Source organism: Cebidichthys violaceus, unplaced genomic scaffold, assembly GCF_023349555.1.
Source record: "Cebidichthys violaceus isolate CVI_PGR_0920_01 unplaced genomic scaffold, fCebVio1.0.p SCAF_3, whole genome shotgun sequence".
Taxonomy (NCBI): Eukaryota; Metazoa; Chordata; class Actinopteri; order Perciformes; family Stichaeidae; genus Cebidichthys; species Cebidichthys violaceus.
In genome coordinates this window covers 12,964,516-12,992,148 of record NW_027176483.1, presented here as the reverse complement: position 1 = coordinate 12,992,148, position 27,633 = coordinate 12,964,516, and the positions used below count along the sequence as shown (strand labels likewise).

Sequence of the window (27,633 nt, the reverse complement as noted above, 5' to 3'; positions counted from 1 at the left end):
ATAAAATGAAAAATAATTTTATTTCAAGACAAAAAACATCCCAGACCAGCATTAGAGACAAACTAGAAATGGTTTATTATAATTTAAAAAGATTATTCCAGTAAGCATGACAAGTGCTTTAATTGATATTTTTATTTGTTTTTACATTTTGTACAATGTGAAAAACATACACAAAACAGACACTGAATCACAGGTCAGTAAGGAGGGATCAGAAATAAGAGCTCGACCGATACTACTGCGCGTCAATAGAGGTCTGTGATCAGTACTGATGAGCCGAGTAGCATATGGACCCTAAAGAGATGGTGACCTTGTGCTGTACAGTAGCCAGTTGTGAGTTGGTTGTCATTCGTAAGATTAAACACCTGTGAAGCCGGCATGCAGAAATCATATGCTGATAGTTTGATATTGAAGTTGTGATATTGGTGAATGACAAGTGATCACTCTCAGGAAGGAAAAGAATAAAAATAAATTAAAGATTTCTAATATCAAAAACATTGAAGTCGGTAACAACCCTCATCAGCATGCAAATGTTTCAATTACCCCTCAGTCCCTTTAAACATTGCATATTCTGCATTGCAGTAACTTATTTTTTCTCTAGAGAACTTTTAACTATTCATCCAATCTACGAGCAGGCGAAAGAGTCACAATGACAGCATGGCACTCATACGAGGTGGTGAAACTAAAGATGAGCCAGCATGACGACGTTTAAACCTTTATACAGCCCACTCGCTGCCTGAACAAGCGCGTTTATGAAGCCTAATTATGAGTCTCACTGCATTCCTTTGGAAAGACCACCCTGCGTAGCTGCTTGAGGCTTTGACCTAAATAGTTAGGATCTGGAGAGCCTTTTCTGAATTACCAGTAACTCAGTGAGCATGGACGTCTGGCCAATCCAAGCAATGCTACGCAGGGCGGGACTTGCCAAGAAAAGCAGGAGGATTCATAATAACCAAACTGCTTAATGATAAATCCACAGAAACCAAATAAAAAAACACTGCTGATTACACAACCATCGAACTGTAGAGAGAACAGAAACGTGTGCTCTTTGTTCTGCGTGGTGTCGTCTCTAATGTTTCATACGCTGAGCCGGCCGTGCAACAGTTATGCAGCCGCCTATCGTGTGTCTACGTCTGGTTCAGGTTTAGTTCACTGATTTTCTGAAGTACAGTCACAGCTACAGGACTAGATGGATCTGGAACTTGTCATTAGTGAGGATGCAAGGCACTAAAGTGTTCCTCATGTTTACAGGTTAGAGTGCATGTAGAGTGGGTCACCACAAGCATACTCTAGTGACTGAGCATTACGTGAAAGCATCTACCTCACATTAACATATATACAATAAAATAGAAGGGGGGGGGGCAGTCAGAGAGAAGAGCTTAATAAACCACAGGATTACTCCCGTGTGGTGAGCAGGATACCATCAACAACCCTGCAATTGCACTTTTTATATTCCTTTAACTACATGTTGTTTAACAACCCTTAATAATAATTACAGTGAAACAACATCAAAATCTGATGGCTGAATACAGGTCCATAAAGAACATTTGTTTTATTAAATATACGCATACAAAAACAGACCACAGAAAGAAAGAACCCCAAACACTAGTGATTTGAGAGGTGACGGCTAGATGTCATGAGCGGAGATATTGAACGTGACTTCATGACTTCACTAACAACCTGTTCATCCGTGTACTGTGCACATCTGTGTAAACAACTGGGACTGAAACCTTCCATAAATACTATTGCAATAAACCAGAGTCAATGTTCTATCATATAAGCAGATTTTGAATAAGTTATTTCATGTGTTAATTTGGGTTTCTTATTTCATTGTTGCGAGGAAAAAAACAAATGAAAAAGAAAAGAAAAAACCCATCCTGAATCAGAATGTGAGTCACAGCAGCATCACCTCTTAAACATCACACTGTGAATGGTGGTCAACACCAGGACAATGCTTTTGTATGTGGCAGATCCACTGGTTTACATATCACAAGTGAAGAATAAATCTGTATAATAAATCTGTATGGATGGACAACTCAAATCACAATGTCACCAGACTCACAGGGACATAAATATGCAAAACATGGAATCATAACCCCGTGAAGAAATATCTATGTACAAAGTCAATGTTTAAATGTGTTTGGGGATTAAGGCCACAGGTACAAGGGACAGTTTATCTACTCTTTGCCATTATTGCATTTGACTTGATAGGTAGCGGTTGGGATGTATTCGTACTGCACACCTATCCTTTACACGCCTGCCTAACTTACTATGTCTTTCTTCTCCCAACTCAACCAGTCACACTTTGCTAATCCGTCGAAGACAAACGAACTGTCCCTCTCTTATTTACCACTTTCTGTTCACTCCCCCCCCTCACTCTGAGATTACTTTACCACCATCCCAAGTCACTTAACCAGGTTCATGTTTTTTCAAGTGCGTGTGCACGCGCACACACATACACACACACACACTCACACGTGCGTGTGCGCGTGGTGTATTAGTTCAATAGTCTTCGGTCCCAGCAGGGCTTAAAGTCAGGACTAGTAAGGATGTGAACCCCTCCTACCCTCTCCTCTTCAAAGGAATGACGACATTGCAACGTCTGCTCTCAAAAGACATCTTTGGCTGCTGTTGGTTAAGCCTTCGGGTCATTACATCACCAGACACGACCGACCGACTCGTCACAGCTTGATTCCACAGCCAATGGCCGGCTAAATGTGAGACTCTTGTGCTGTGGATGTGTATTGCACTCTACCTCCAATTGCCGGACAGATTTCATTCTGCCTGAGAGGACGTGAACCACACAGGTCAACTCTATTACAGGAAAAAAAAAAACATAATAAAAGTTGAAATAAAAATAAAGCACAATATCCAGCCAGTTTACCAGCCAACTGCAAAGAGAGCTAGTGGTTCTCGTTCAACAACTGTCTGCCCTGTTTGGTCCTCCGTCTAAGCGTGGACTAGGGCTACAACTGGGCTACGTGGGCTTCAGGTTGGACCCTCCGGGGCTGACTGAACTCTGGGTGGCTGGTGTGGTTCCCATGTGGTAGCCTGAGGCTGTTGTAGGCGGCTGGTACTGCGTTATTGGCTGTGCGGGGTTGAGCATGCTGACCTGGCATGTGCCTGTGGGGCCTGCCCACTGAGGAGCACTGTATGGGGCCGAGGAATATCCAAACCCCTGTGCAACCGGGCCCAGAGAGCCTTTACGGGGCCCCAAAGGGACAGAGGGATTGGCTGGGTTGGGGAGATGAGTCGACGTGGTGGATGCGGTGCTAGAAGACGTGGGAAGTGTTGGGCAGAGGAAGCCTGGTGCTGAGAATTTACGGCCCATGTTGGCTGGAGGGATAACCTGTAACAGTGGGGAAAAGTAGGTGTTACTACTGAATATGCAGGATTTTGCAAAACTATTGTGGGGGATCTCACAACTGTACATTTTGAGAAAGTGTGAATCACTACAACCTCGAGGGGTCCTTGAGCATGCAGCCATTCATGACCACTCAAAATATTATGTAGATTGGTAGACGGACAGAGCTGCAGACACACAACCTATCTCCTCGCAAAGATAATGAGAGTTTTTAAAGAAAGCACTGAATGCCTACATCATGTCCCAGCGGCGCTGGTGCTCCAGTTTTAGGTCCTCTCTTGCACTGGGAGAAGCTGATGGCGTCCCTGGCCCAGTTATCCACCAGCTGGTGCAGGTCATCGGTGAAGGTGCCCTTGCCCTTCTGTGTGTGGGAGGGAGGAGGAGTGGGTCCAGTTGCCTGGGTCAAAGAAGTAGAGTGGTTCTGGCAGTGGCCCGAACCGTTTGCGGAGCTGGTCCCACTCGATCCTGGTAAACAAGAATGGAGGTGAGAAAACAAATTCAAGGAATGAATATACAGATTCACTGTGACAAAATGAAGTGCTGGCACATACCTGTGGAGCAACTACTGAGGCTGGGCATGGATGGAGAGGATCTAAGCTGCTTTATGGATGACCTGTTTATGGCTTGTGATGCCTCACATGCTGTTTCTGAGGCCTCTGTTGATGAGGGTGAACTTTGCTTTGGAGGAGACTCTAAACCATGAAGACTCTGAGCGGAGGCTGGGGATCCTAAGCATATGAGCACAAGACATAATGGCGTGTAAAGATTTACCTCGGAACATATAACTTTAACTACTTCAGCAAATGATTGCAGCACTGACATCAAAGAGAGTATTCATTTTAACTTGAGAGCCAAAACAAGCCAATTCACCGTCCTTACCCGAGTGTTTGGGACTGGGTTGTCCACTACCGCGAGCAGATTTGTGGCTTTTGCTTTTTAGCCTTCGTCGACCTCCGGCCATTGCCACAGCAGGGGAGAAGACAGTAGAAGGAGGAGGTTTTCCCATCCGCGTGAACAGGGACTCTATCTCATCTTTCTGACGAGTCTGCAATGTCTGGATCTCCATCATATGTCTGTGAGCGTGATGAGACATACAGTCGTGTCACAATATTTCCATATAGCTGTGAAGTAAGACTCATAAGAGGAAATGAAGGTAGTGTGAAGTAGGATTGTGAACATGTGGCATACTTTTCTCTAAGACGGCTAATTTCTTTCTGCAAAGCCTCGTTCTCGGTCTCAGAGTCGTCGTCATTGTCACTACTGAAATGGGTGTGCGCATTATGGGGATCAGACGAGGATGAGGGCCCATTCTGCATACTGGAGCCATGTATTGGACTGGAGCCTGCTGCTGAAGCTGGGGTCACTGAGGGAAATTATACACATGAGGTGTTAGAGATACAAGTTTACCTTGGGACCTTGTGATTTAAAAATGAACACTAAACATCTGTAATCTGTACCCTAAACAGAGATGGCAGTGAAAAAAACTGTTGGGCAAGTGTGAAGCATCAGTTTTGTATGGTACTCAGTGTAGCACGTTATTAGTCAAATGTATCAAAGCTAGTTTAATTTGCTGAACTTTGAACCTGGTACATGCCTGTGACGGAGAAGCGGCCCACTTTAGAGCCAGTGGTTGGCCCAGATGTGGCGTTGGTGCTCGTGGACACTTGGAAACGCCCGATAGTGGTCGGCTGACAAGCTGGACCAGCAGAGAGAGAGGAGGCTCCATTTACAGTGTCAGTCTCACAAACTCCTTTGGACAGAGACGATGAACGGTGGAGGGTATTCTCTGGACTTGAGGGGGAGGAGGAAGAAGAGGAGGAGGAAGAAGAAGTAGAAGACGGTGTGAGGGAAGAAGAGGAAACGATGCTCGAGGGACCTGGAACACTGCTGGACACACCATCAGTAGCAACAGACACCTGGAAAAGAGAGGAAGAACATTTTAATGAACTAAGAACAAAGTGTAAGAGATTTAGCTGTTCTAGACTGAATTAACCAGATACATTTTAAGCTGTGACTTGAAACTTACTTGGAAACGTCCCAGAGTGAAACCCGCTACTGGAGGCTGGACTCCCTGAACCGTCTCTGGGCTCAGAGCTCTCCTCAGCTGGGCGTCCAAATTACCCAGGGGTTGCTGTGACTGTGGAGTCACACAAACAGTATTAGGAACAATCCACAGTTGTGCATATGTATATCTACACTATTCGTTAAAACCCGAAAAAAGTAGTAGAGCAGGGAGTATCACCTGATTTGGTCCAGGAAACGGGGGCACAAGCTCAGAGGGAGGTGTAGCAGCTTGATCAAAACCAGTAGGTAAAGTCTAAAAATATAACAAAGAAGGAAGTCAAGTCAAAATATGATTATAGCAATTAACAGCATTTGGGGATTTTTTTCTTGCATGCTGCAGTTGTCACTAACCTGTGCCCTGGGCTTAGTTGGAGGCGTCTGTCCTGCTGGGGTAAGACCCTGTCCTGGGGTGGTTGTGGGGCCCAGGACAGCCTGCACCCCGGTAGTGAGGGGAAGGTTAGATGGGGGCACCAGCGCAGCTCCGGGTGGAGGAGAAGAAGTTCCAGCGGGAGGAGAAGAAGTGCCCGTGTTCTGATCCACTGATGCAGAGGTAGAGCTCTGATCTTTAAAGAGGGACCGTAGCTTCTTATCTAGAGCCTGAATATCATCTCTGCCAGCAGTCTTGTTCGGGAGCTCCGCCCCCTCGGACTCCACTGGCTGTGGCTGGACCTGGCTCTGACTGGGTAACGAGGTGGGAAGAGGGGTCTGAGCAGAAGTCGGGACAGGCTGAGCCTGTGGAGGCTGCGGTGGATGGATGGACGAATTCACAGGCTGCTGCTCTGAAGCAGGGACAGCGCTAGTGCCAGTGCTACTGGACGGAACACTAACAACAGAAGAGACAGAGACAGAACTACTGCTCAGCTGAGGCCCAGGTACTGCAGGGACGGAGGTCTGCACTGATGGGGAAGAAATGCTGGAAGCTGTGGGTGGGATGATGGCAGCTGGTGAAAGCTGTGAGGGGGCTGTTTCATGGGATAACTGAGGAGGGGGACTGGGATCACTGGTGACAGGAGCAGGAGTTTGGGACTGAGTAGATGTAGGTGGAGGGGAAACCCTCCCAGTTGAGGGAGGTGGTGAGGATGCTGCAGTAGATGTGACACTAGGAAAAGTAATGCTAGCAGTGGAAGCTACGGCTTCTGGAGGAGCCAACATATTGTTGGAGTTTGGGCCGAGTCCAGCCTCCATGGCCAAGACAGGGCCTGGTTCTTGCTCAGTCGCAGGGAGATCAATGGTGTTGCATCTCTCTACACGCGCCTGCTTCATTTTACTGAAAGCCTGCTGGAGAGTCTCAGATGGAGCAGACAAAGAAAGGCCCAGTGGCATAGAAGGACCTAGAAAAACGTAAAGAAAAGGAAGTAATTTTACAATCTAAATAGGATTATTTTGAGCATCATCAAAGAATATGAGACACAATAACAGTTTTAGAATACTAAATGACCATCAAACACCTTGACAGTTGTCATTTTTCATCACACTTTATTTTTTGTCTTGTTTTGGAAAATATTTTCTTCCCAGATCCAACTTCAGGTGATTGGGTCATTACACATAAAGCGGTGTTAGAAGAAAATACAGGCTGGGCTAGTTAGTTGATATCTCTGCAACAGTACATAGTCACAACGGTACATTCTTCAAATTCTGTGGACAATGTTAGTTCCTTTTTTAATGGATTTAACAAAAATTCTGGCCATATCTTACACATTGCACCTTTAAAGCTTATTTTTATGTAGTGTCAAATGTATTACTTTGAGAAACCAAACAGTGGAAACAGTTTAATTCCACTGGGAATAAAACACATTTTTCTTTCACCTGGCTCATCTCCAAAGGAGGTATTAGCAGAAGAACCGCCAAAGAACTGGTCTTTAAGACGAGACTCTGGCACTGGGCTGACTATGAACCTCCGTCCTGCTGAATGCACCACCTGTGCTGTAGTGCTGGGGGAAATGCCTGAGAGAAAAAGCAGAAGAAAGGTAATGATGTGAGACAGGAGTTGGACTTCATAAAAATCAATAAGTGGACTGGCGCACTGTAAAGTTTGTTCACCTGGCAGCATGGGAACAGACAGCACAGGCTGTTGTTGGTGATCACTCATCTGCAAAGAGACGAACATACAAAAGTATGTGGTAACGTCGTCAGGTTCATGATGGGTATTTGGCTAATGAGCAGATGTGTGGTAAATAAATACCTGAGGAAAGCCTTCCTTCATGCCCTCTCCTTTCTCATCAGCCATTTCTATGACTTCACGGACCTGCTCGATGAAGGACTCCCGTTCACTTTCCAAGATGAATTCACTCTCAACCTAAAACAGGAAGCAAAAGAAGTGAAACACGAGTTTAAATCAAGAAACTCTTCTTCTTTTGAGGCCAAAACTCTTTCAAATGTAAATAACAAATGTGGTGTCTGAATTACACACCATTGTCACTGTTAAAATAGTCATTATTAAAGGAAAGAGGAAAGACATCAATATAACGGGTGATCCCAAACTTTTTAGCAACATTGTATGAGCTCTTTGTAACAAACAACCATTAGACACTTAACATGTTTGGAGGCAGAAGCTACAGAAGCTCTATTACCATGATCTGTGCAATTTCCTCTGGATTATCACCATCGAGATCAAATTTGAATGTCACCATCTTCCTGTTGTGCGTTTCCAGCTGACATTCTGCGACTCTGTCTCCCACATTAGAGATCTGCAGGACATCCGTTCATGTTAAAACGGTTCCGTGACAAAGGGCTTTAAGACAGATCATGAATGAAGTCATCGCTTCGATACATACACTGAGAACATTGAGCTTGGCCTTCGCGGTCTTCTCGTGGCGGGAGCGGCTGCGTACAGATCTCCTCTGGTGACGTTTCATTGAGCGGCCCTCATGACGACCTCCTGACGTAGAGCCTCCATCATTGCCGTCACTAAGACCTGAAGCTGCATCCGACAGGCAGCTGAAGGAGAAATGGACCGATGAGAGAGAGATCTGACACACTGTGTGCTGCTTTTTAAAAATAACTTTCTTCTTACCTTTCTACAGATGGTGGCACCAGCACAGACGAACCTGGCGGCTCCGCTGGTGCTGCCTGAGGGACACTCACAGGGGCCTAAAACACAGACAACTTTCAGAAAGCAAGCACTCAATGTCTAAAGCAAATCTCAAAATGGAAAGTCTCATTGTTTGTACATTACTCTTTTGAAATGGTATAACACTAGAGATGCATTAACTGGTCGCCGGTCACCAACCATCAACCTACAGGTCAGTCATAGCAGACAGTAAAGCCACACAAACAACATTTGTGGTTGCCCATGATAAGCTGTGCAGGAACAACCTTAAAAACATTTCAAACAACTCACTTAGAGTAATCACAGTGAACAGCTTGGAGCTTAACAGCAAATGTTAACAGAGGTTCTAGCGAGATACGTGAATGAATAAAGCTGATGAAAGGAGATGTTTCACAGCAATGTTAATAGATATTAAAGAGGGAACCTGTTTCACTTCCTAAGCTGCTCAGAATGTAGAATTCTAACTACTAAAGTGTTTAAATAAATAATCACTAAATTATTTCATAATTAATTGAATTATTAGTTGTATGCAAATAACCACTATAGATGACAAAAACATTCAAAATAAATAAAAATAATTTCGGCCAAGAAAATTGCGTTGATGCATCTCTATTTAGGACTTGCAGAGTAAACTGATCAACTGTGTCATTCCCTTTCATTCACTCTATTTTATTTGTTAGTTGACCAACTATTTACAGTAAAGAAATTATATAAATCAGACCATCCACCAGATGGCGCTGTTTAACCTGGTGAACCTGATATCTGGGTAAAACAAGTGAAGCTGTTATTCCGCTCACAGGCAGAGTGTAAACATTGCTGTGTAATGGAGTTTTCATTTCCTTCAGAATGTGGTCATTTATCTCTGCTGTGCTTATTTGGATATTAGTTCCATTCATACAGGGAACTGCTGTTTTATTATTTCCAGTTCCAGCCTTGTGGGTTGTTACAATACTGTGACTTTCGTGTCTGTGATAAAATGTCTTATTTCTTACTTAACTATTACTTCCTTCTTATTATTACATACACACAGATCTATTGAGGGTAGTATTTTCATGGAGGATTTAAGCTCAGAGTAAAGCCGTAAACTGTTTTTAGAACAGAAGGATATGTATGCTCTGATGAACTAAAAGCTCAAATAAAATGTAACACTGTATAGATCTAAGTGTGAAGATAGCTCTTTTATAACAACAAAAATATATGAAATGGTCGCATATGGTAAAAGTTGCAAAAACAATCACTGTTCTCATATTTTAGTAGATATTTTGGTCCGTGGTCAGGTAAATGTGGCTGAAAAAAGCACTCTGGGCACTTCCTAAAAACTGCCCTCCTTATGATATGCTATAAAACATTTTACACAAATCATTATGTGTTTATATTATTCATCATAAATCCATTACAAAATATGTAAAATGTGTGCCTAAACACACTTTAAAGAACAGGAACTGTGTAAGGAGAACCAAATGCTCGACACCTGACCCACAAACACCAATCAATACAAGTGTTGTGCTCTGTAGAGTACCTGCAGAGCAGAGAGGCATGAGGCCTGATAGAGGAAGTATAGGTGCTCTGCGTTGAGTGGAGGAGACAGGATAGGAGGACTTGGATCATTGGCCCAAGACTAAGAATCATGCAGGAATGAGCAGCATGCAGAAAGAAAGAGTGGAAGAAAAGAAGAGACAGCCATGGTAATGATGACAGATGTGTGTCCAGAGAAGAGAAAAAGAACATTTAGTATAAACACAAACATAAAAATAGAAAGCATGAAATGCATACTTTAGTATGGTGAAGATCAAATAAATGTGTAGGTTAGTACGAGCAGGGGGAGGTGTGTGTGTGTGTGTGTGTGTGTGTGTGTGTGTGTGTGTGTGTGTGTGTGTGTGTGTGTGTCTCACCTGTAGCTGAGCTCCAGTCTGCTGTGGGAGAGCGGAGCTCTGAAGAGTGGTGCTGCTCTCTGGCTGAGGCTGCTGTTGGGGGGGAGACGACTGTGAGGATGAGGGTATCATCGCTTGCTGAGTGGGATTCTGTGAGAATAGAAGAGGTAAAGAGGGAGTGGCAAAAACAAGAATAAAATTATAATATATAATATAAAAGATGACACATAGTCATAGTAGCATCTTGGTGACTTCCTGAAAACCTTATGACGTTTTACTTTGGCTCTATTCCAAACCCAGATGCACAACATAGCTGCATAACTGTATAATAATAATATAACTATCTATTTGACATGACACGTGTGGGATGTCAAGTTTTACATCAGTGAACGCCTCTACAGTGTATTAGAGACATGTAATATGCATGTCATTCCACACTGCAAGTTTTTGAAAACTATTTGATGTAATATTTTGGTCTGGAACTAAATAATTTTTCCGTGTACTATGATCAAGTCCAAACTTATCAAACATCTGTGAAGATGTCTACAATATGTTTATTTTGTTTCACAGAAAGACTGTGGGTGTATTTACAAGTGCTAAAAGGAAAATGGGACATTTGATCTACCTGAGGGGGAAGCGTTGGTTGGTAGTAAACTCCGTACTAAAAGAAACAAAACATAACAGAGGGTAAGAGGAGGAAACTTGAGAATGAAAACAGAAAACTAAGGAAAATATAACGATACTGGAAAACTCGGGATTCACAAAACTGTGCTGCCTTCAAAGCAGCCAGCTGACGCAATTAATACAAGTTTCATGTTACCTTAACTACCTCTGAAAAAAATGGTGTTTTTGCTGACCTAGAGTGGTTGAAGTTCACATTTGTTGCAGTGATACTGAAGTGTACTTAGGGTGTGTTCAGTACAACCTGACACTATTAGGTTTGTTGTTATGTGCAACAGATCTGAAACTTTGAACCACGGTTTACCCAGCTGTGAAGTTACTCTTTGAAGACATAAGGACATGCAGTGCAGCATATACCTGTGCCGGTGCCACTGGAACAGACTGGCTGCTGGGTGCAACAGGAACAACTTGAGGCTGGACACCTTGCACCTGGGGCTGAAAATAAGCACCATAAAAAGAAAACAGCTTGTGGTGAAAATGAGGCAAAGAAGAAAGTAAACACTCACTGTAAATTCCGGTATATAAGCCGCTACTTTTTTTCACACGCTTTGAGACTGCGGCTTTTACAACGATGCGGCTAATTGATGGATTTTCACAGGCTAACTAGCTTCCCGCCGCCAACACATTTAACCTCGTCATATCAGACCAATGAAATTACCGAACAGGTCACAGTGGACCAATGAAACTGTTTCGGCAAACTCACTCACACTTAATTCTTCAGATCACCCATTTTGCGCTTCGTGCACGCACCCTCATCATGGAAAAGACACGAAGAAATGCATATGATGCGGCTTTCAAGTTAAAAGCGATCCGTCTGGCTGTCAAAGAAGGAAATAGAGCTGCTGCACGTACGCTCGGCATCAATGAATCGATGGTGAGACGCTGGAGACGGCAGCATGAAGAACTGACTCGCTGCAAAAAGACGACAAAAGCTTCCTGTATTTTCGCCGAGAAAATGTGTGACGAAGTAATTACATACCTTCAGGCTGTTCTATTCCGATACTGAAGAAGACAACTTTAGTACTGTTAAAAGCACTGTTCTGAAAAAAAAGCATTTGCGGTATGTATGTAGTTGTGGATGTTACCGGCATTTATTTAAAAGTTTAAAAAAATCTTTCCTGTAACATCTTACCGCATTAATATCTCATGTTTCAACGGGGACACCTGCGGCTTATAGACAAGTGCGGCTTATTTATGTACAATTTATTTTTTCTTTTAAAAATTAGCAGGTGCGGCCTATATATAGGTGCGCTCTATAGTCCGGAATTTACGGTAGATGATCACATTCAAAGACCAATAGGTGAAAGGGCACATGTAAATCAAAGGAAATGTAGTCAGTACGTTTAAAAACTGGATCTGATTATATATTCAGTTGATGAGGTGCACAGACCAAAAGTCACATAAGACTATATATGCACATATGTCCTATTTTCCACTTGACTCACCACTGACAGCTGCTGCATTTGGTCATTTTGTGTCTGTGGGAGTGAACCCTGGGGCTGAAGGTGCTGACTGGGAGGGGAGCTGTAGGGTATTCCAGACGGAGGAGGCTGGACCTCAGGACGGATGGTGGAACCTGGTAGTTTGTCTCCCATGTGAGTGGCTATATCAAGTGGACAAGAAGTTTAATTTATGTAAATACTCAAAAGCTCATCTTCAAAAATCAAATCATTTCATTATCATTCAGAGTGCTGTAGGTGTGTTTGGCTAACAATCATCTTTGACACACACCTCCTCCAGAGTGCTGTAGTTGTTGGTCAATCTCAGGCTCCTCTGACTCTGGCTGGGTGGTGGCCACACTCTGACCCTGGCCTGGGACTTGCCCAGTTGGCTGAGGGATAAAAGGAATGCCTTGTGCCATGCTCGCCAGTTGGGTTGATTGAGGAACGTTATAGAGAGAGCTCTGAAGGCTCTGCTGAGATGCAGGTTGGGTAGACATATGCGTGCTGTGTTGGCTTGGTTGTGGAGGGACATAAGGAGCAGGCTGTGCCACCGGCTGAGACTGAGGCACCTCCGTGATTGGCTGTTGGCCTGGTTGCTGTGCTGGAGGTAACTGACTCTGCTGTTCTTCTTCTAGCCTTCTCTTCTCCTGATTTTCTCGGACCTTCAAGACAGTCAGCAGCAAATGTATTAAAATCCCTCAAGAGAGCACTGACTAAACGTCACAGTACAGGTACATACACCCTGTGCCACACTATCATGACTAAGATAAGAATTCACGCAAAGCACTTAAGCAAATAATAAAGATAAATAACAGATACACTATGGTGAGCATGGACCCACCTGCTGCCGCTGTGCTCTCTTGCGACTGATTAAAGACACTCTGTCCTTTATTGCCTTTGCAATGGTCTTGTGGTCTCCTTCGCACACATAACCAGACTCAACCTAAAGCACAAAGACATGGCATACAATTCAATAAATGTACTTTTCAAAGACTGCAATGAAAACCCTTTAAAATGTTTTTTTGTTTTTTTTAATATGTCATGTAGTTTTTACAGTGTCAGTTTTAATGAGGTGTTGCACTTTTAAAAGACCGATTCAACTATAAAAAGTTAAATTCACCATTTCCTGAGCCACGTCCTCTGGGACATCTTTGTTGAGGTCAAAAGAAAACTCAATAGCTTCGTTGTCTTTGTACTTCCCCTTGAGTTTCTTGACATCCTCAATTCGCAGCCACAGCTTAATAGCCTCCATCTCTCCATCGTCTTCTTCTGCCAACTCCACACGCACCCCTGTGTCCTCCTGGAAGAAGGCATGGTTCAGAAGGTCCTTGATCGAGTACCTAAATAGGGAGACAAGTAGTGAGCAAATATACGTTCTCCTGGAGAGACCTAGACCACCCTAAAACCATTACATGTGCTCTTGAGTTAGAGACCTCTCGTCCTTGTTCTGGCGAATACATCCCTCGATGATCTCCTTCACTTCAGGAATGGCCACCTTGTCGAAGCTGCCCGGCTTCACCCCCTAAAGGAAACACAGAACCCTGAATGAGAATGGTTCTCATACGACCTTTTCTTATTGCCCTGTGTTCTTCTTTAGCTCAGAGCCTCTACATTAGTACCACAAAACCATTTATCATATAACAGATGACTGGGATCTTTAAACTAACTTCCTCTTTCAATTGTTTTTGAGAATATATCTCAAAAGCCACAGTATGAAGAGGACCGGGTTGCTTCTAAGAAAGTATGTTAATGTTATATAATGGGTAAAGATTGGCATGCTTTCTACCGGGTGGCATTTAAAAATTGCATAATGTCAGGTGACGGGAAAATAAGTCATAAGGCATAAGTCAGGTGAGGACAGCTGATGAGAGTTGATAAATTAAAAGAACAACAACAGGAAACCGCATGGTGCCACAGGGAAATGGAGGACTGGCTGAACAGCTGAGCTGAATGACAGAATGACACTACCTGAATGTAGCCTCAACACCACAATAGCACTTTGTTTCTCAACTGAGTCAATTGTGTTTGATGCTCTGCAGTATGAGCCATGTGTGGCTTATAACTTGGCAGTAGAAAATTCCTCTGTTAAGTCATGTGGCAATAACTTCAATATTTGCACTTTTCAGTAGATGATAAACTAAGGGTATCGCTTTCAAAGCCTATTTCGTAAACACTGGGAACAGGTTTAACCTCTTTATCTATGAAACTCTTACAATTGCGAAAGCATGCATTATATCAGTGACTTTTATTTTGCTTATTTTTTTTTCCTATGACAGTTATTGTCTTTCTGTCATCAGAAGACTGAACCATTAACCGTTAGTAAAATAGCTGAACAGGGCTTGTTTAGCTTTATCAATCATCCACGACTCAGGTCCAGGTAAATATAATAATAATTCAGAAGGAAAGACATAGGAAACGTATGAGTATGAGAAAAGTATGAGTGCAAGCAAAGGGGCTTGTTAAATAACATGTTTCTCTAGGAGGTTTTCTAAGTTTATGGGTTCTACCAACAACTCAATATGAAACAATCTGGGCGATACAGGAATGCAATGAACTCAGGAGGTGAAATACAACAGTAGAAGACAGAAAAGTAATGTACGCTTGATAAAGAGGTGTCAGCAGGAATATAATATCATTCCAGAATGGGACACTAGCCTTCTTGGCACATAGCAAGAGGTGAAGGCAAGGCAGAGGGGTGACATGGAGTGTTGGAAAAAAAGACTTACGCTGGTAACTCTGCGGTAGATCTGTGCAGCGTTCTGGCACTCTGAGTAAGGGTACTCTGAGGTGGCCATCTCCAGCATGCACATTCCAAAGGCATACACATCCACTGACTCGTCGTACTTCTCCTCATACATCTCAGGCGCCATGAACTCAGGGGTACCTTAAATCAAAACAACTATTCAGAACTCTGGAACTCCCTTACTGATTGAGTGGGCTTCTCACAACCCATTGCCCCTCTGCTCCTCTAACCCGTGAGGGGTTGAGGAAGAGGAGGACGAGAGGAGTGACCAGCCTGTTGACGTCTCCCAGAGTAGAACCTGTGAGGTGAAAGTTGGAAGAGAGAAGAAAAAAAAAAAAGAAAAAAGGGGGAGGAAAGTAAAAAAGAGACAGAAAACAAAAAAGGAGGGAGAGGCTGGGCTCAGTTAGAATGCAGAGAAGAAAGCACGCGTTTGTCTGTGTAAGACCTTCACGTTGGGATGTAAGGAAGTGACTGAGGGAGCCAATGTGCACAACACACTTGTTAGCCAAATGAATGTTATTTGCAATTGCCAAAGGAGGGTTAACCAGTCCAGAATAGTGGAATTTTTCAAAAGGGATGTCAATGATATCTGCAAGAGAAATAGGACTAGCTATGGAAATAACTTTTGTCAAGACCTTACCGTACAACCACATTGTCTTTTATAGAACACTCACCTTTCGAAGTCTGACTTACCATTTCTTCTTAAACTGCAGGAGGAAATCGTTATGGTCAAGGCTGAGAGAAGCAGATCCCATAGCTAGTTCCTGTGCTCAGCAGTGTGTCTTTGCACATCAGCCTTGTTCTATTAGTTGATCATTTTACATTTAATCTCAGGTCTTACACAGAAAAACTGGTTATTTGAATGTAATTGTTTTTGATATTGATGTGTGTTACAGCACACTGTCACACTTACCAGGCCCATTAAAGTTCATACTTACTCAATGACCAGCAGTACCCTATTCATTCCAAACAGCAGAATGGGGCACAGCTGAGGCTAGAGCCTACATTTTAAAAACATACCCAAGAATGTGAAAGTAAAAGAAAAAAATAAATAAATAAATAAACAAACAAAAAACAAAGGCAAAGGGCTGACAGAGAGAAAGTGGGCAGAGCTTCCTGGACACAAAGATGGATCAAAAAGATTCTGCGGCCCTGCAATATTTTAAAAGACAGTAAGAGACAAACACTAGAAAAAGAAAAAAAAAAAAAAAAAACCTGTTGAGGCAAACCCATAGAAAGAGATGTTAAATATTATAGATATAACTGGCAAACAGACCACATATTTCCAAACCACAGAACAAAGACCAGTCTAAGACAGAAGCAAAGGCCATACCTTAAGCAATGGCCAGGTCAGCCTGCAAGAAGGCATGAAAACTATTATAATAAAGATATTAATATTTAACAATAGGAGAAATGTTAGGCGCTACTTACATTCAGTAGGTGCCTGGAAAAAAACCTCTCTTTTGTTTTTTCGAGAAACATAGAACAGAACTATTCTGTACAATGACCAAACTTGGTGGAGTCACTGTGCGAGTGTAAAGAGAGAAAGCCTTGTGGTTATCTGCCTAAGATCACCACAGGATTTGGCCTCCTGTGGTTTGAGAGACAGCTGAAACGCTGTGGTCTGTTTTTGAACCACATCGTCAGAAAAACAAGCCAAAAGGAAGATACCCTCTTTAAACACCATCATTTTCAAAACACACATTGTACGACCTTAGAAAAGGTACAGCCCCACAGCAGGAGGGACCAGAAGGTAGAAATGACTTCGGAGTCGTACCTATAACACTCTTTGCAAACGACGCTCGCTTGAGTGTGGCCAGTCCCAAGTCTCCGATCTTGACGGATCCTGTTGGGCCTGTGATGAAAATATTGTCGCACTTAAGGTCCCTGTGGATGATGGGGGGAGCCCGAGTATGAAGGAAGTGGAGCCCTTTGAGGATCTGTCTACACCAGCTTCGCAGCACTTTAATTTTCATCACCTTGAACCTTTTCAGATATCTACAAGAGAATAGATCATAATTTTCACATGAACACAGAAATAATGGTGTATGTATGAGTTCGGTATTAATGTGTTTGTTAGTTCTGGCTCGTTTGAGACTCACGTTTTGAGTGTGCCAGAAGTCATGAGTTCAGTGACCAGAACAATGCACTTCCTGCCTTTGGAGGGTCCTTCCCAGGAGTCGTAAAAGCGGACAATGTTGGGATGCTGTAGTCCCTTTAACATCCCCGCTTCCTCCTTGAAGCGCTGCCGCTCTGTTTTTGACAGCTTACGATCCTGCAGGAGACAAAAAGGAAATACTTCAAGATTTCACACATCCCAGAGGACAGCACTATTAGGAATACACATTAATTGATTGATGACTATTTTTAACAATGTATTAATGACAAAAACAGCAATGTGCAACTATCTGGCACCGTCAATACAAATGGCAAGTAAAGATGTATTTCTAACCCGATTCCAGTTAGCATCTGATTTTGCCTATCCATAAGAAAACCATTTTAAGTCTACAGTCAACTTGATATTCCAGGTTTGAAATGGGAAAACGAAAAGATTCAAAAGGAGTAAAATGCCATTCAAAGTTTAACTGAAAGGTGATGTAATTTGCATCTCCTTCATACATACTCTGGCAGAAGTAATGTATGAAGTAAGTCATACAGTTGGGGCATAAGGCTGTGGCCATGTTGTCTCTGGCAAACTACTGTGAACCAAATTAAATTTGTCTAGCTTTGTCCCAGATACCAAGAAAACCCAAACTATAAAATAGCCACAGCATGACAGAGAATTAGAGAATCAGAGCAGACTATGATTTCAAAGAAACCAAATCTTTCCTTGTTAAACCTTTTTACAATTCAACACAAGCTACACTCACCACACTCTGCACTAGGGTTAAGTAGGTTTGTGGAAAAATAAATAATTGATCACAATAACCAGAAGACAATATATACATTATGTGTTAAAAATAAAAAATCAGGAATGTGTACATCCGCCCTTCCCAAGTTTAATGAGCAATTCCTGGTATGACCTACATTTTACAGCATGATTATAGAGCAGCAAGCCCATGCATGTTAGACAAGCTCAGTGAAACCCTGCAACCAAAGACCCCCTCCCTTTAAACCCCCCAGGACATGGCCACAGGCCAGGCTGTCCAGTAAATTCAGCACATTTGTGAGTGGAGAGCGAAGACTTGACTTTGTGTGTCAGCAAGAGATAAAAACTTCAAGGGACTGACGTCACAAAAAAACATAAATTAAATTGCTCCTCCTTTGTGAAGAGTATTTTGGAGGTTGGATGTTTTCAATGTCTGGGGGCAACATAGGGCAGACAAAATGAGAAGTTAAAGGGAAACATATGTTAACAATTACAAACAAGGGAGGACAATGAATCAGGGAGCAATGTCAGTAAACAGAAGGTGAGCAATGGAGTATGTATCTGTTGGTGCAGTGGTTCATGTGCCATGCAATACATCCACAGCAGCTTTCACAACCTCAGTGTTCCTAGCCGAGGGTCAGCAGCAACCAACCCAACCTCCACAAATACTCCACAGTATTAATGGCAGCAATTCCACTGGAGGCAAACTGCCCCATTGATGGCTCATTTAAGACAAATGTACAAGTCCAAATCATGAACTGTTCAAAACATGGACGTCGACTCTGTGACATCACCCATAGGTTTCTGAAGAGTGGTTGTGATTCTCAAAGCAGGTGAACCTGGTGGGGCATCTTGGCAGTGACAACACAGCTTAATTCTAAAAATGGGCAAAGAGGTGGATCATCGGTGGAGCTGAGGCGGGCCTTGATAAAGGGCCTGTATAAACCTTGCAGGAATTTACAATCTAATCATAAGACACACATCCCACTCTCATTGACTGTCACTTGAAAGAGTTCTTTGGCCTGTGCCATGTCCTGCTGGTAATGTCACGAGGAACAGCGCGCGGTAGTCTCTGGTACCAAAAATAAAAAGGCAAAAATGATCTTTTGGACACATTTGCTTTACTGACAGGTGTCTCTCCCTATCAGCTGAGGTTAGTGTGCCTTGCATATTCCATAATCTAGCTTGGGAAACTCACCAAGGTGGTATGAAAACCTCACACCAGGCCAGGCCTTAAAGCACTACCATCAACACATTTTAGGTGCTTTCACAGATTCTGCATCCATATTTTCTCTAGTCTCAGTCAACAGTATTATCCTAATCGACATACCATTTTGAGGGAGAGGCTTTAAATGTCTATGAATCAGGAAACCTGAACTGGCTGGCACTCAGAACAGCAGCTGCAGTTGAATCACAGCAGCATCAGAGAGCAGGTATGAGTCAGCTCACTAAATAGCTGCGTTGCCACCACTGCCTGCAACATCGTAACCGTCAGCTGTGAAAGACCTGCCCTTCTGGAGTCTCTGAACACGATGAAGCAAGCGAAAGCGTGCTTGGGAAAGACAAAATAGAGCAAATGTTTATATAAAATTATTTCATGGAAATATATACAGTATCAGGATTTCAAAAACAAAATTGTTTTAGATCTTAAAAAGGAGCAATGTGTAACATGTAGCCAACCTTTACATGAGCCGGGAGCTGCACGGTGCAAGCTTTGATAGTTTGTTTACTGAGCTTTTCAGACATGACTGAAGCAAATAATTCACTGATGAAATCTATATTAGCATGTTTTAGGATTTTTACAAAAAAGGCAAATTCATTTTTTAAATGCTTTAGAAACAGGAGGGTTTAAAGAGTATATATTTCGCCGGCCAATTTAAATTGTTTATAGGATATTCAACCTTTGTTTTATTATAAAGCATTTAATAATACCAATTCAACTAAGCAATTAAGTAGACCATGAATATGTTAATTGAAATTCCTCCATAGTATTGAGGAGTTCATAGTGTTTTGCCAGTAACAATCGTTGACTTCTCGCTTCTTTGAAGTAAATTTTGTTTGTGCGCCCTCCAGCGTTTCGGAGAATACTGCAACGAACAGCGCATTGAGCATTAACGCCTTTGTGCGTGCATGAAGCTTGCGTGTCAACTGTGGAGGCTCACGCCACAGTACAACGTCTAAACAACGCTTAACTGGGGATTCCTCTCCCAGAGCTGAGCTCTACTCCCGGTGAAGCAGCCTTGCGGCAGAGGAAAGGCCAAAGTGAGGACGCAAATCGTTTTCTATTATTTGTCACTTTCGATTTAATCCAATAAACAAACTATCAAATTGCACACAGACCGTGAATATATATATTTGACAAGCCCACGACTTCTTGGTTCTGTTCAGACAGGCACTTTAGTGACTCACTATTGCCTTTCAAGGAACAAGTGGTATTACAATAAAGTACAGGCTGGATCTTGTTGTCTCTGCAGTGCAAAGACACTACATTGACGTATTCGAAAAAATGACAAAAATGTTACTTCTTCACATTCTTTTGAGAAAGTTAACGTCAGTTAACTTTCTGAATGTCTTAATTTTAACTTGTGTTCCGTATTTTCTATGAAGCAATGTAGATAAGTGGACCACAGTTCATTGCACTGAAAACTGCTTTTTTGTGATTTTGCATGCATTGACCATGTCATGTTATAACACTATGAAAAGAATACTATTAGAATTGTGATAATAATTTCCACCTAGATTGCAAAGCCCTAACCCTATCTTAACAACTCCATAACCCAATGGGAATCACATCTAATGCCAGGTAACTACAGTATCGCCAAAGCAGAACTAAAATAAAAAGCTTCTAGGCATCATAAATAAATCAACAGTCCTAAAAATAGACTGTGAAAAAAGCCTGTGATCATGCCAAAGGCTGGCTCTGTCAGGTCCCTGCTCTGAGGGTGACACTGAGGGCTAGATGAAGCCTTCCAGATATCGTTGGTTGAGATCTGGGTAACAGCTGATGGGCTTGAAAGCCAAGAAGCTAATGCTAAACAGTTACAAACTAAATGTGACTTAGTCATTGCACTAAATGCAGTATGTCTTTAAGACGTTTTTAGTGTTCCCGTGACATTGTGACACATGGTAATGAGGTCAAAGATTACTGTGACTGTCAGTCAAACTGTCAGCAGATGGCAATGTGATGCATACAAGCATTTCACAATCTGCCAGTATACCTATTCATCTCATCTGAGTGTGATAGAAAAGAAAGCTAGCCTTCCACTACAAATACAGCAAAAGAAAGAGAGGGTCCAAAAATATAGCATGTCACTCCCAGCGGATGCTCCCGCAGGTTCTACAGGATGAATGGGGTTTTATTTCACATCTTTCAATGTTTGGCTTCAGCCACTACTGGAGAGGAAGGAGGTGGGGAGGCAGCGAATGGGAGATGACATGTTTTGAAAATGGATGAGTGAGCAAGAAAAAGGAGGCTCCTAAATATATTTCTTTTCTTTCCCTCGACTTCCTCTCTGTGGTGACCTACTTATTGTTCAGACACGCCTGCAACGTGAGATCCGAAACAAATGGGAGGGGTAAAAGGGTGGATGCCTCAAAATTCTTTGACAATTGTGGACAGATGGCTTTCCAGCCTGAATAAACCAGGGCTATTATATTTAAACTTTACATTCTTAAGCTTCTAGTCATGATTAAGGCATGGCGTGAGGTGAGGCAAAGTTGATTGGTTGGTCAATTAGTCCAATACTCTGGTCCAGAGAGAAATATCTCTCACTACTGAAGAACCTGATATGAAATTCGGTACCGGCCATGACCACCATACCAATTACAGCAACATATTTAGGGGATATTAAAGGATTTCATGAATGAAAAATGTCAGACGTGTCGCATTACCATACAGGCAATGGTTCTGCTGTTGCTTCCAGCTGACACCAAAATCACAGTGAACTAATGAGGGGTCAGAATGATTACTTTCTGCATCACTGATTCTGGCATCAAGAGAAAACAAAATAAGCCCATTAACTAGATGAGCCCATAATCATTTCTTGAACAGTGCAATCTTAAAATTTGTTCTGATGGAATTTGCTTTTTAGGAAGATGATTGCATTTTTCATGAAACCAAAGTGTCAATATACTTCCATTACTGTCAAAATCTCCAAAGAGGGAATGGCTCTAATTAAATCAATGTTTGAAAAGATAATGAATAGTTAAAACTACAGAAAATATTGTATTTTTCACATTACTTTCCACTAAATATACCCATGGGATACACGGGGGAATGTAACACTAACACTTGAGTGATCATGGGACAGCTTTAACAACCATGTGAGAGGGGATTTCAGCTTCTGATGTGTAGCTGAATAGTTTCTAGGACTGAAAACTCGAGTTGACAGAAGAACCAAAGGGAATGAGAGTATCAGGTTACATGTTCATATTTCAGAACTGACCACATGCATAAAACAAAGCCGTTTCTCAATCAACTGTAGAACATTTCTATAAATCCCCTCTTTGCACTGGATCGGACCAAATAGATCCTACACCAAGTTCAGGTGAGCCTCAAAAAAGAGGCTGTTACACCTCGGCAATATGGGGAAAAATAAAAAAAAATAAAAAAAAAAAAATCACACAATCAAGACGGGTAAATTTTGGTTTCACAGAAAGTCACAGCAGAACCCAAGAATCTTTTCTTGTCTCATAACAAACCAATTAGTCTGCCAATGTTCTTTCAATCTATCAATCAACACACAATCAATAATCTCTTCAGTAACCTGGCTCTGTTAACCTGTGAGGTTCATTTATCATTAGTTATGGCCCCCCAACACTAAACAGTCAATAGCATTAAGGTGCAGCGTTAATCTCACATTTGTATTATATATATATAATTATTTTTTTTAAAAATAAATATATATATTTGGAACAATGTGAGGAAGTTAAAAGGGCAGTGGGTGGATAGTTTAGAAGCAGGCCTTGGCAGGCCAGCCTGCTGCAATTCACACAGGAGATTCCTCTGTCAGGAATGTGACCCATTTTACATTCACACAAGCATCCAGAGCAGGAACGCACTGAGCATGCGCCTGATTCGGTCTGTGTGAGGGGGGGAGGGGAGAGTGTCTGTAATCTTCACATTGTTCTGAAACCAGTGTGCATGTATCGCTATGGTCGTATGTGCTTCCGTGTGAGGCCTCTCATGACGGGGTGAAAACGTGACGGCAAAAGCAAACATTCATGTGGTGAATGAGGTCAAATGTTGCTGCCTTAACTGGACACACAGTCAAGCTACCATTTCTTCTCAAGCATTTGTAGGGAAATAACTAACTGCTGGTCAGCAGATTAAAAGCAAAATGATGATTTCTTTTGTACAGGAACACTGTATTTAGATATACTAAAAATCAAATGGGTTCAATAATTAACTCAACTATATTAAGGCTCACAGAAATATTGAAGACAAGATAAAAACCTGGTCATGTTTTTCATTTTTTAACTGATGACAGTTTAGATATGCCACATCTTTAAAATGTGTTAGAATACTTTGAATAAAATTAAATTGTATATAATGTCCTCTCCAATGTAAAAATAATATGGAGATTACTTCTTACCAACTTTGCACACTAGAGGTGCAATGAAACAAAGTCATACCCTGAATCTAGTCCAAGGTAATTTCCTGCTTTGGGTATTACTTAGCCATATTATTAAAACATTAATTGTACAAGCTTTGATAAGTTCTGGTAATTTGCCAATGTCTTAAGGTGACACAAAGCTTTTTTTACTTGAGACATTCAGTCTTAAGTGGGGTCAAGCCAACCAGTATGAACTGAGCTGCACCAAAAAAGAAGCTAAATGGGGAAAGGGGAAGTTTTTTGGTATGTTTTGCTGACAAATGCAATGCAAAGCAACCAAAAGGGAAATGCTAGCCATGTCTTTCAGAAAAGAAATGACAGAGGCTGTAACTCAGGTAACAGTTTGAAAGGAAATTACTTTGGCTCTACCACACCATGCATAAGCCAGACAAAAACAAACAGTCTAAACAATAGGGATGAAGACACTTGCACTTGGAATATAACACTACGGGTGATTAAATTAAAGAACATTCAAACTGATAGCAATAGCAGTTTTTAAAGTAAGTAATAAGAATAATGGTTATTCCAATTTCATACCTGCAGCTCACACCAAGCCACCTCGACTGTGGTCTCGGTGTCCAAGCCTTTGTAGACAGTCTTGAAGGAGCCACGTCCAAGTTCTATATCAAACTTCAGGAAACGCCCATCTGGTGATGTTCCCACTGCTTTGGTCTCAGCCTCTTCAATATCGTCCTGCACTTTTTTCTCAGCTTCTCGCTGCTCTGCCTCTGCTCGTGCCTTGGCAGAGTCCTTATCTTCTTCCTCCCCCTCTTCTTCATGATGCGCTTTCACTTCAGTAGTGCTTTCAGGTTCTGTTCGAATTGGCAACTCTGTTCCTAAGCCTGGTGCGGAGAGGGTTGCGATCACCTCTCCATCACAGGTATCTTTTACAATGGCAGGCTCCTGCTCTGAAGGCACAACATCCACCTTGGCTATTTCTTTTCCTTGTTCTCCTCCTCCTCCACTATGAGCAGACTCTTGATTTTGAGCTAAACTTGGTTCAGCCCGCGGCAAACGAGCAGCAGGAGCAGCCAGTTGCCGCTGGGGGACAGCTTCTCGTTGCTGAACCCGTTGCGGTGCAGGGATGGGGATCTTGCTGGGTAAAGGGAGGGCCAATGCTGTAGCATTAGAATCACTGATGACACTGCGGCGCAAGAATCTGTGTTCAGGATTACATCGATCACGCTCCATGGTGTGATGCCGACGTCTCACTTCTGTCGGCCGGCACTCACTGACCATTGAATCTGAACCAGAACTGGGGCCATTTCCGCTCTTCTGAGGGGGAGCCAGGAACTTCACCATTTTGTCGTCGGGCTTTTCCGACATCCCACCACCCACACTAAGCGTAAGGGGGTACACTAACTGAAAAATTAAAATAAGGAGACTTCCATGTCCGCCATATAGGCTTATATTAGCAGTATCGATCTGTGCTTTAAAAAAAAAAAGAAAGATAGAAAGTCTTACAACTTCTATCTCCAGCTGTCTTTTTCTATTAATCAAAGACGGTCTTTATATATATATAGTGGAGAGATTGGAGGTGCAGGATGGGAGGTGTTCTCTTGTAAATGGTAAAGGAGAGAACACCAGAGCAGAACACAGAGTGCCGATGTTGATACACAAGTCTCTTTAAGTCCACACCATCCATCCTGTAAGACACAGGGTGCAGCTTCTATCAAGCATAAGGAATCACTGGTGAGGAAGAAACATGCACAGCCCACAAAAGGCACCAATCTTCCTACTGTAGGCGGAGGCAAGAAGGCCAGACACTCGGAATGTGCTCCAGTCCTGTTTCACTGCAAGACAAAAAAAGGAAAAAAAGCTGCTTGACATGTTTTTAAAAGTAACCAACATTATGTAAAATGTCAACAAGATCTGTAAGAGACAAGCTTAAGTGTTCACAAGTAGAATTTACAGTATACATAAAGTTAGATAACACTGCTTTCATTGGAAGCACAGCTGACAGAAACTCCATATCTAGTGCAGAGTACAGCACCAATCATTTGATCATTTTGAGATTCATTTTTGATGAACTAAGAAGTCTTTCTTTGAGGTTAACCCCCTCTGATAAGAATTGCTGTCTTGCCCAGAGACAGACAATATGATTGCATTCACAGTGGCTTCAATGCAGGTACTAACAGGCAATTTTAATATATATATATATATATATATATATATATATATATATATATATATTACAGCTGTGCCCAATTGGTATAGCATTCAATTTTTATAGTACACATTAAGTGTTTATCTAAATTATAAATAACACATTATAAGTATGTTATGTGGCACAAATTCCAAATGCATTCCACAGCTCTTTAAAATGACACACTAACCTCTCAATGCCTCACAGTTGTCTAAGACCAGAAGTAACCAATTAAGCACAGCTGATTATTTCTCAATCAACAAGAAACCACATATACAGTTAATCACGAGGTTAGTGAATATTGTCTAAATGTCTAATATTAAGTACATTGTTAAAATCGCCAATCTAAACTCAACGTCAAAGATGAACAGAGATATACACCTACAAACATCTAAAGTTAAACTCTGGATGCATAAGATCGGTGCGATGTAGCTTTGTTGTTTTCTTTATATTTATATTATGTTTTTGTCAATTGCAGGCATGCAATGACTATCTTAATGCTTATTAGTCACCTATAACCTACCATGGTTGCAGCCATTACCAGGGTAGGCAACCACAATGTCAGAACATCAATGATAGCAGTAACAACATTGCCATGAATGAGAGAGTCAACGGCGCGATTTATATAAAAATATATTATTCAACGTAAGCCCCGTTGTACGTACCTATTTCTTCACCGCCTTAAAAGTGATACCACATCCATTTGAAATGGCAACACCGAGCATACAAAGCGAGGAGGAGCGACGGCTCTTTGTTAGCTCGCTAACAAGCCTAGCTAACACAGAGCTAGTTAGCTGCATTAGCTAATCTTTAACCAATGTTAACCAGCGATGGACGGTTTACACGTCATGCCTCTCTCAAATGTATTCCGCCCCGTTGTTAGCTATTAAGCTCAACGTTACACTTATTTAAACGCAAGTTCTCTGTAACTGTTAGCAATTAAAACTAGCGTTTACTCTATATTTACAACTTTACCGTATACAGGCCTAGTCCCCCCCGCCCCCCCCGAGTACATTACGAGCCGTGCTAGCACACCGGATATGTGTGACGCTGGTTGGAAATCTATCTAGGCTTTGACAAATAGCGCCACACTGCTACCCAGCTAGCTAGCTAGGGTTAGCTACTCAGCCTAGCTAACGTTAGCTAGCTGGCCTTGCTGATGGCCTAACAAGCTAGACTCACCTCCTGGTTGTCTCCATTCAATTTAGTGTTATCTGACGCGTTAATAACGCCAGCGCTTCGTTTGTTGTTATAAGGCACTTTATAAATTATACTGTTATTAGCTGGTTCACGACGACTATTTGAAGCCGTGTGGTACACCTTCTATGTGACATTTGTGCCCTTTTTTATAACGTTGTGCTCACTGATGTCCGTTGGCTTGTCTGGCTGTGCTAACAGTTAGCAACATTGCTGTTAGCCCTTCACGAGCTAGCTATGCCGGCAGCGACCTACCTCAATATCGGATCCACAACACGCAACTGATGGTCATCGGCGATGAAACCGTCCTCACAACGTTAATCCACCTTCATACATATAAAGGAGAACACATGTACACTATCCTTAAATGTCAGGCAGATAAATTACTCTTTAGTGAATGTAAAAGTTGAGATTTGTGTGCTCACTTTCAAGCGGCGCAGTTGCTACATATTGACGAAGAAACGGGTTTTTCCGAAAGCGCCTGCGCCACTGACTAATGACCTCATAACCATAATACACACTCTGAAGCACCTTCATGGTATCACTTCTGTATCTGACTTCCTTATGACGATGGAGCTATGTATACTTAAAATCA

The 27,633-nt window shown here is 42.2% G+C and overlaps 1 protein-coding gene across 3 annotated transcripts; it reads right to left on the bottom strand.

The window, feature by feature from the left end:
- Positions 1 to 114: 114 nt before the first annotated feature.
- On the bottom strand, positions 115 to 27,536 carry LOC137881800 (serine/threonine-protein kinase WNK1-like). Of its 3 annotated transcripts, XM_068723924.1 has the most exons (29): positions 27,464 to 27,536; positions 27,294 to 27,364; positions 24,233 to 25,488; positions 17,314 to 17,486; positions 16,989 to 17,209; positions 15,195 to 15,352; positions 13,902 to 13,990; positions 13,589 to 13,808; positions 13,310 to 13,411; positions 12,758 to 13,130; positions 12,472 to 12,629; positions 11,384 to 11,461; positions 10,971 to 11,006; positions 10,367 to 10,495; positions 8,439 to 8,515; positions 8,200 to 8,362; positions 7,996 to 8,112; positions 7,608 to 7,721; positions 7,466 to 7,514; positions 7,232 to 7,369; positions 5,777 to 6,756; positions 5,604 to 5,678; positions 5,388 to 5,498; positions 4,956 to 5,277; positions 4,550 to 4,724; positions 4,241 to 4,434; positions 3,913 to 4,089; positions 3,597 to 3,826; positions 115 to 3,346 (listed from the first exon to the last, which is right to left on the bottom strand). In XM_068723924.1, the coding sequence occupies exons 3-29, from the start codon at positions 25,019 to 25,021 to the stop codon at positions 2,975 to 2,977; spliced, it is 5,820 nt and encodes a 1,939-aa protein (XP_068580025.1). In that variant the 5' UTR covers positions 25,022 to 25,488; positions 27,294 to 27,364; positions 27,464 to 27,536; the 3' UTR covers positions 115 to 2,974. The 3 variants fall into 3 exon arrangements, with proteins under 3 accessions (XP_068580025.1, XP_068580026.1, XP_068580027.1); XM_068723925.1 differs by lacking the exons at positions 27,294 to 27,364; positions 27,464 to 27,536 and adding an exon at positions 26,507 to 26,572; XM_068723926.1 differs by lacking the exon at positions 10,971 to 11,006 and having other exon boundaries at positions 27,294 to 27,504.
- Positions 27,537 to 27,633: the final 97 nt, after the last annotated feature.

Bases quoted from the DNA above. Each gene is read 5' to 3' on its own strand.
- LOC137881800 (XM_068723924.1), bottom strand. From the start codon at position 25,021: ATGTCGGAAAAGCCCGACGACAAAATGGTGAAGTTCCTGGCTCCCCCT. The intron at 7,370-7,465 runs GTGAACAAACTT...TTTTTCTCTCAG, and splicing joins GTCTGTTCCCATGCTGCCAG to GCATTTCCCCCAGCACTACA. The intron at 5,278-5,387 runs GTAAGTTTCAAG...TCTCTTTTCCAG, and splicing joins TCACTCTGGGACGTTTCCAA to GTGTCTGTTGCTACTGATGG.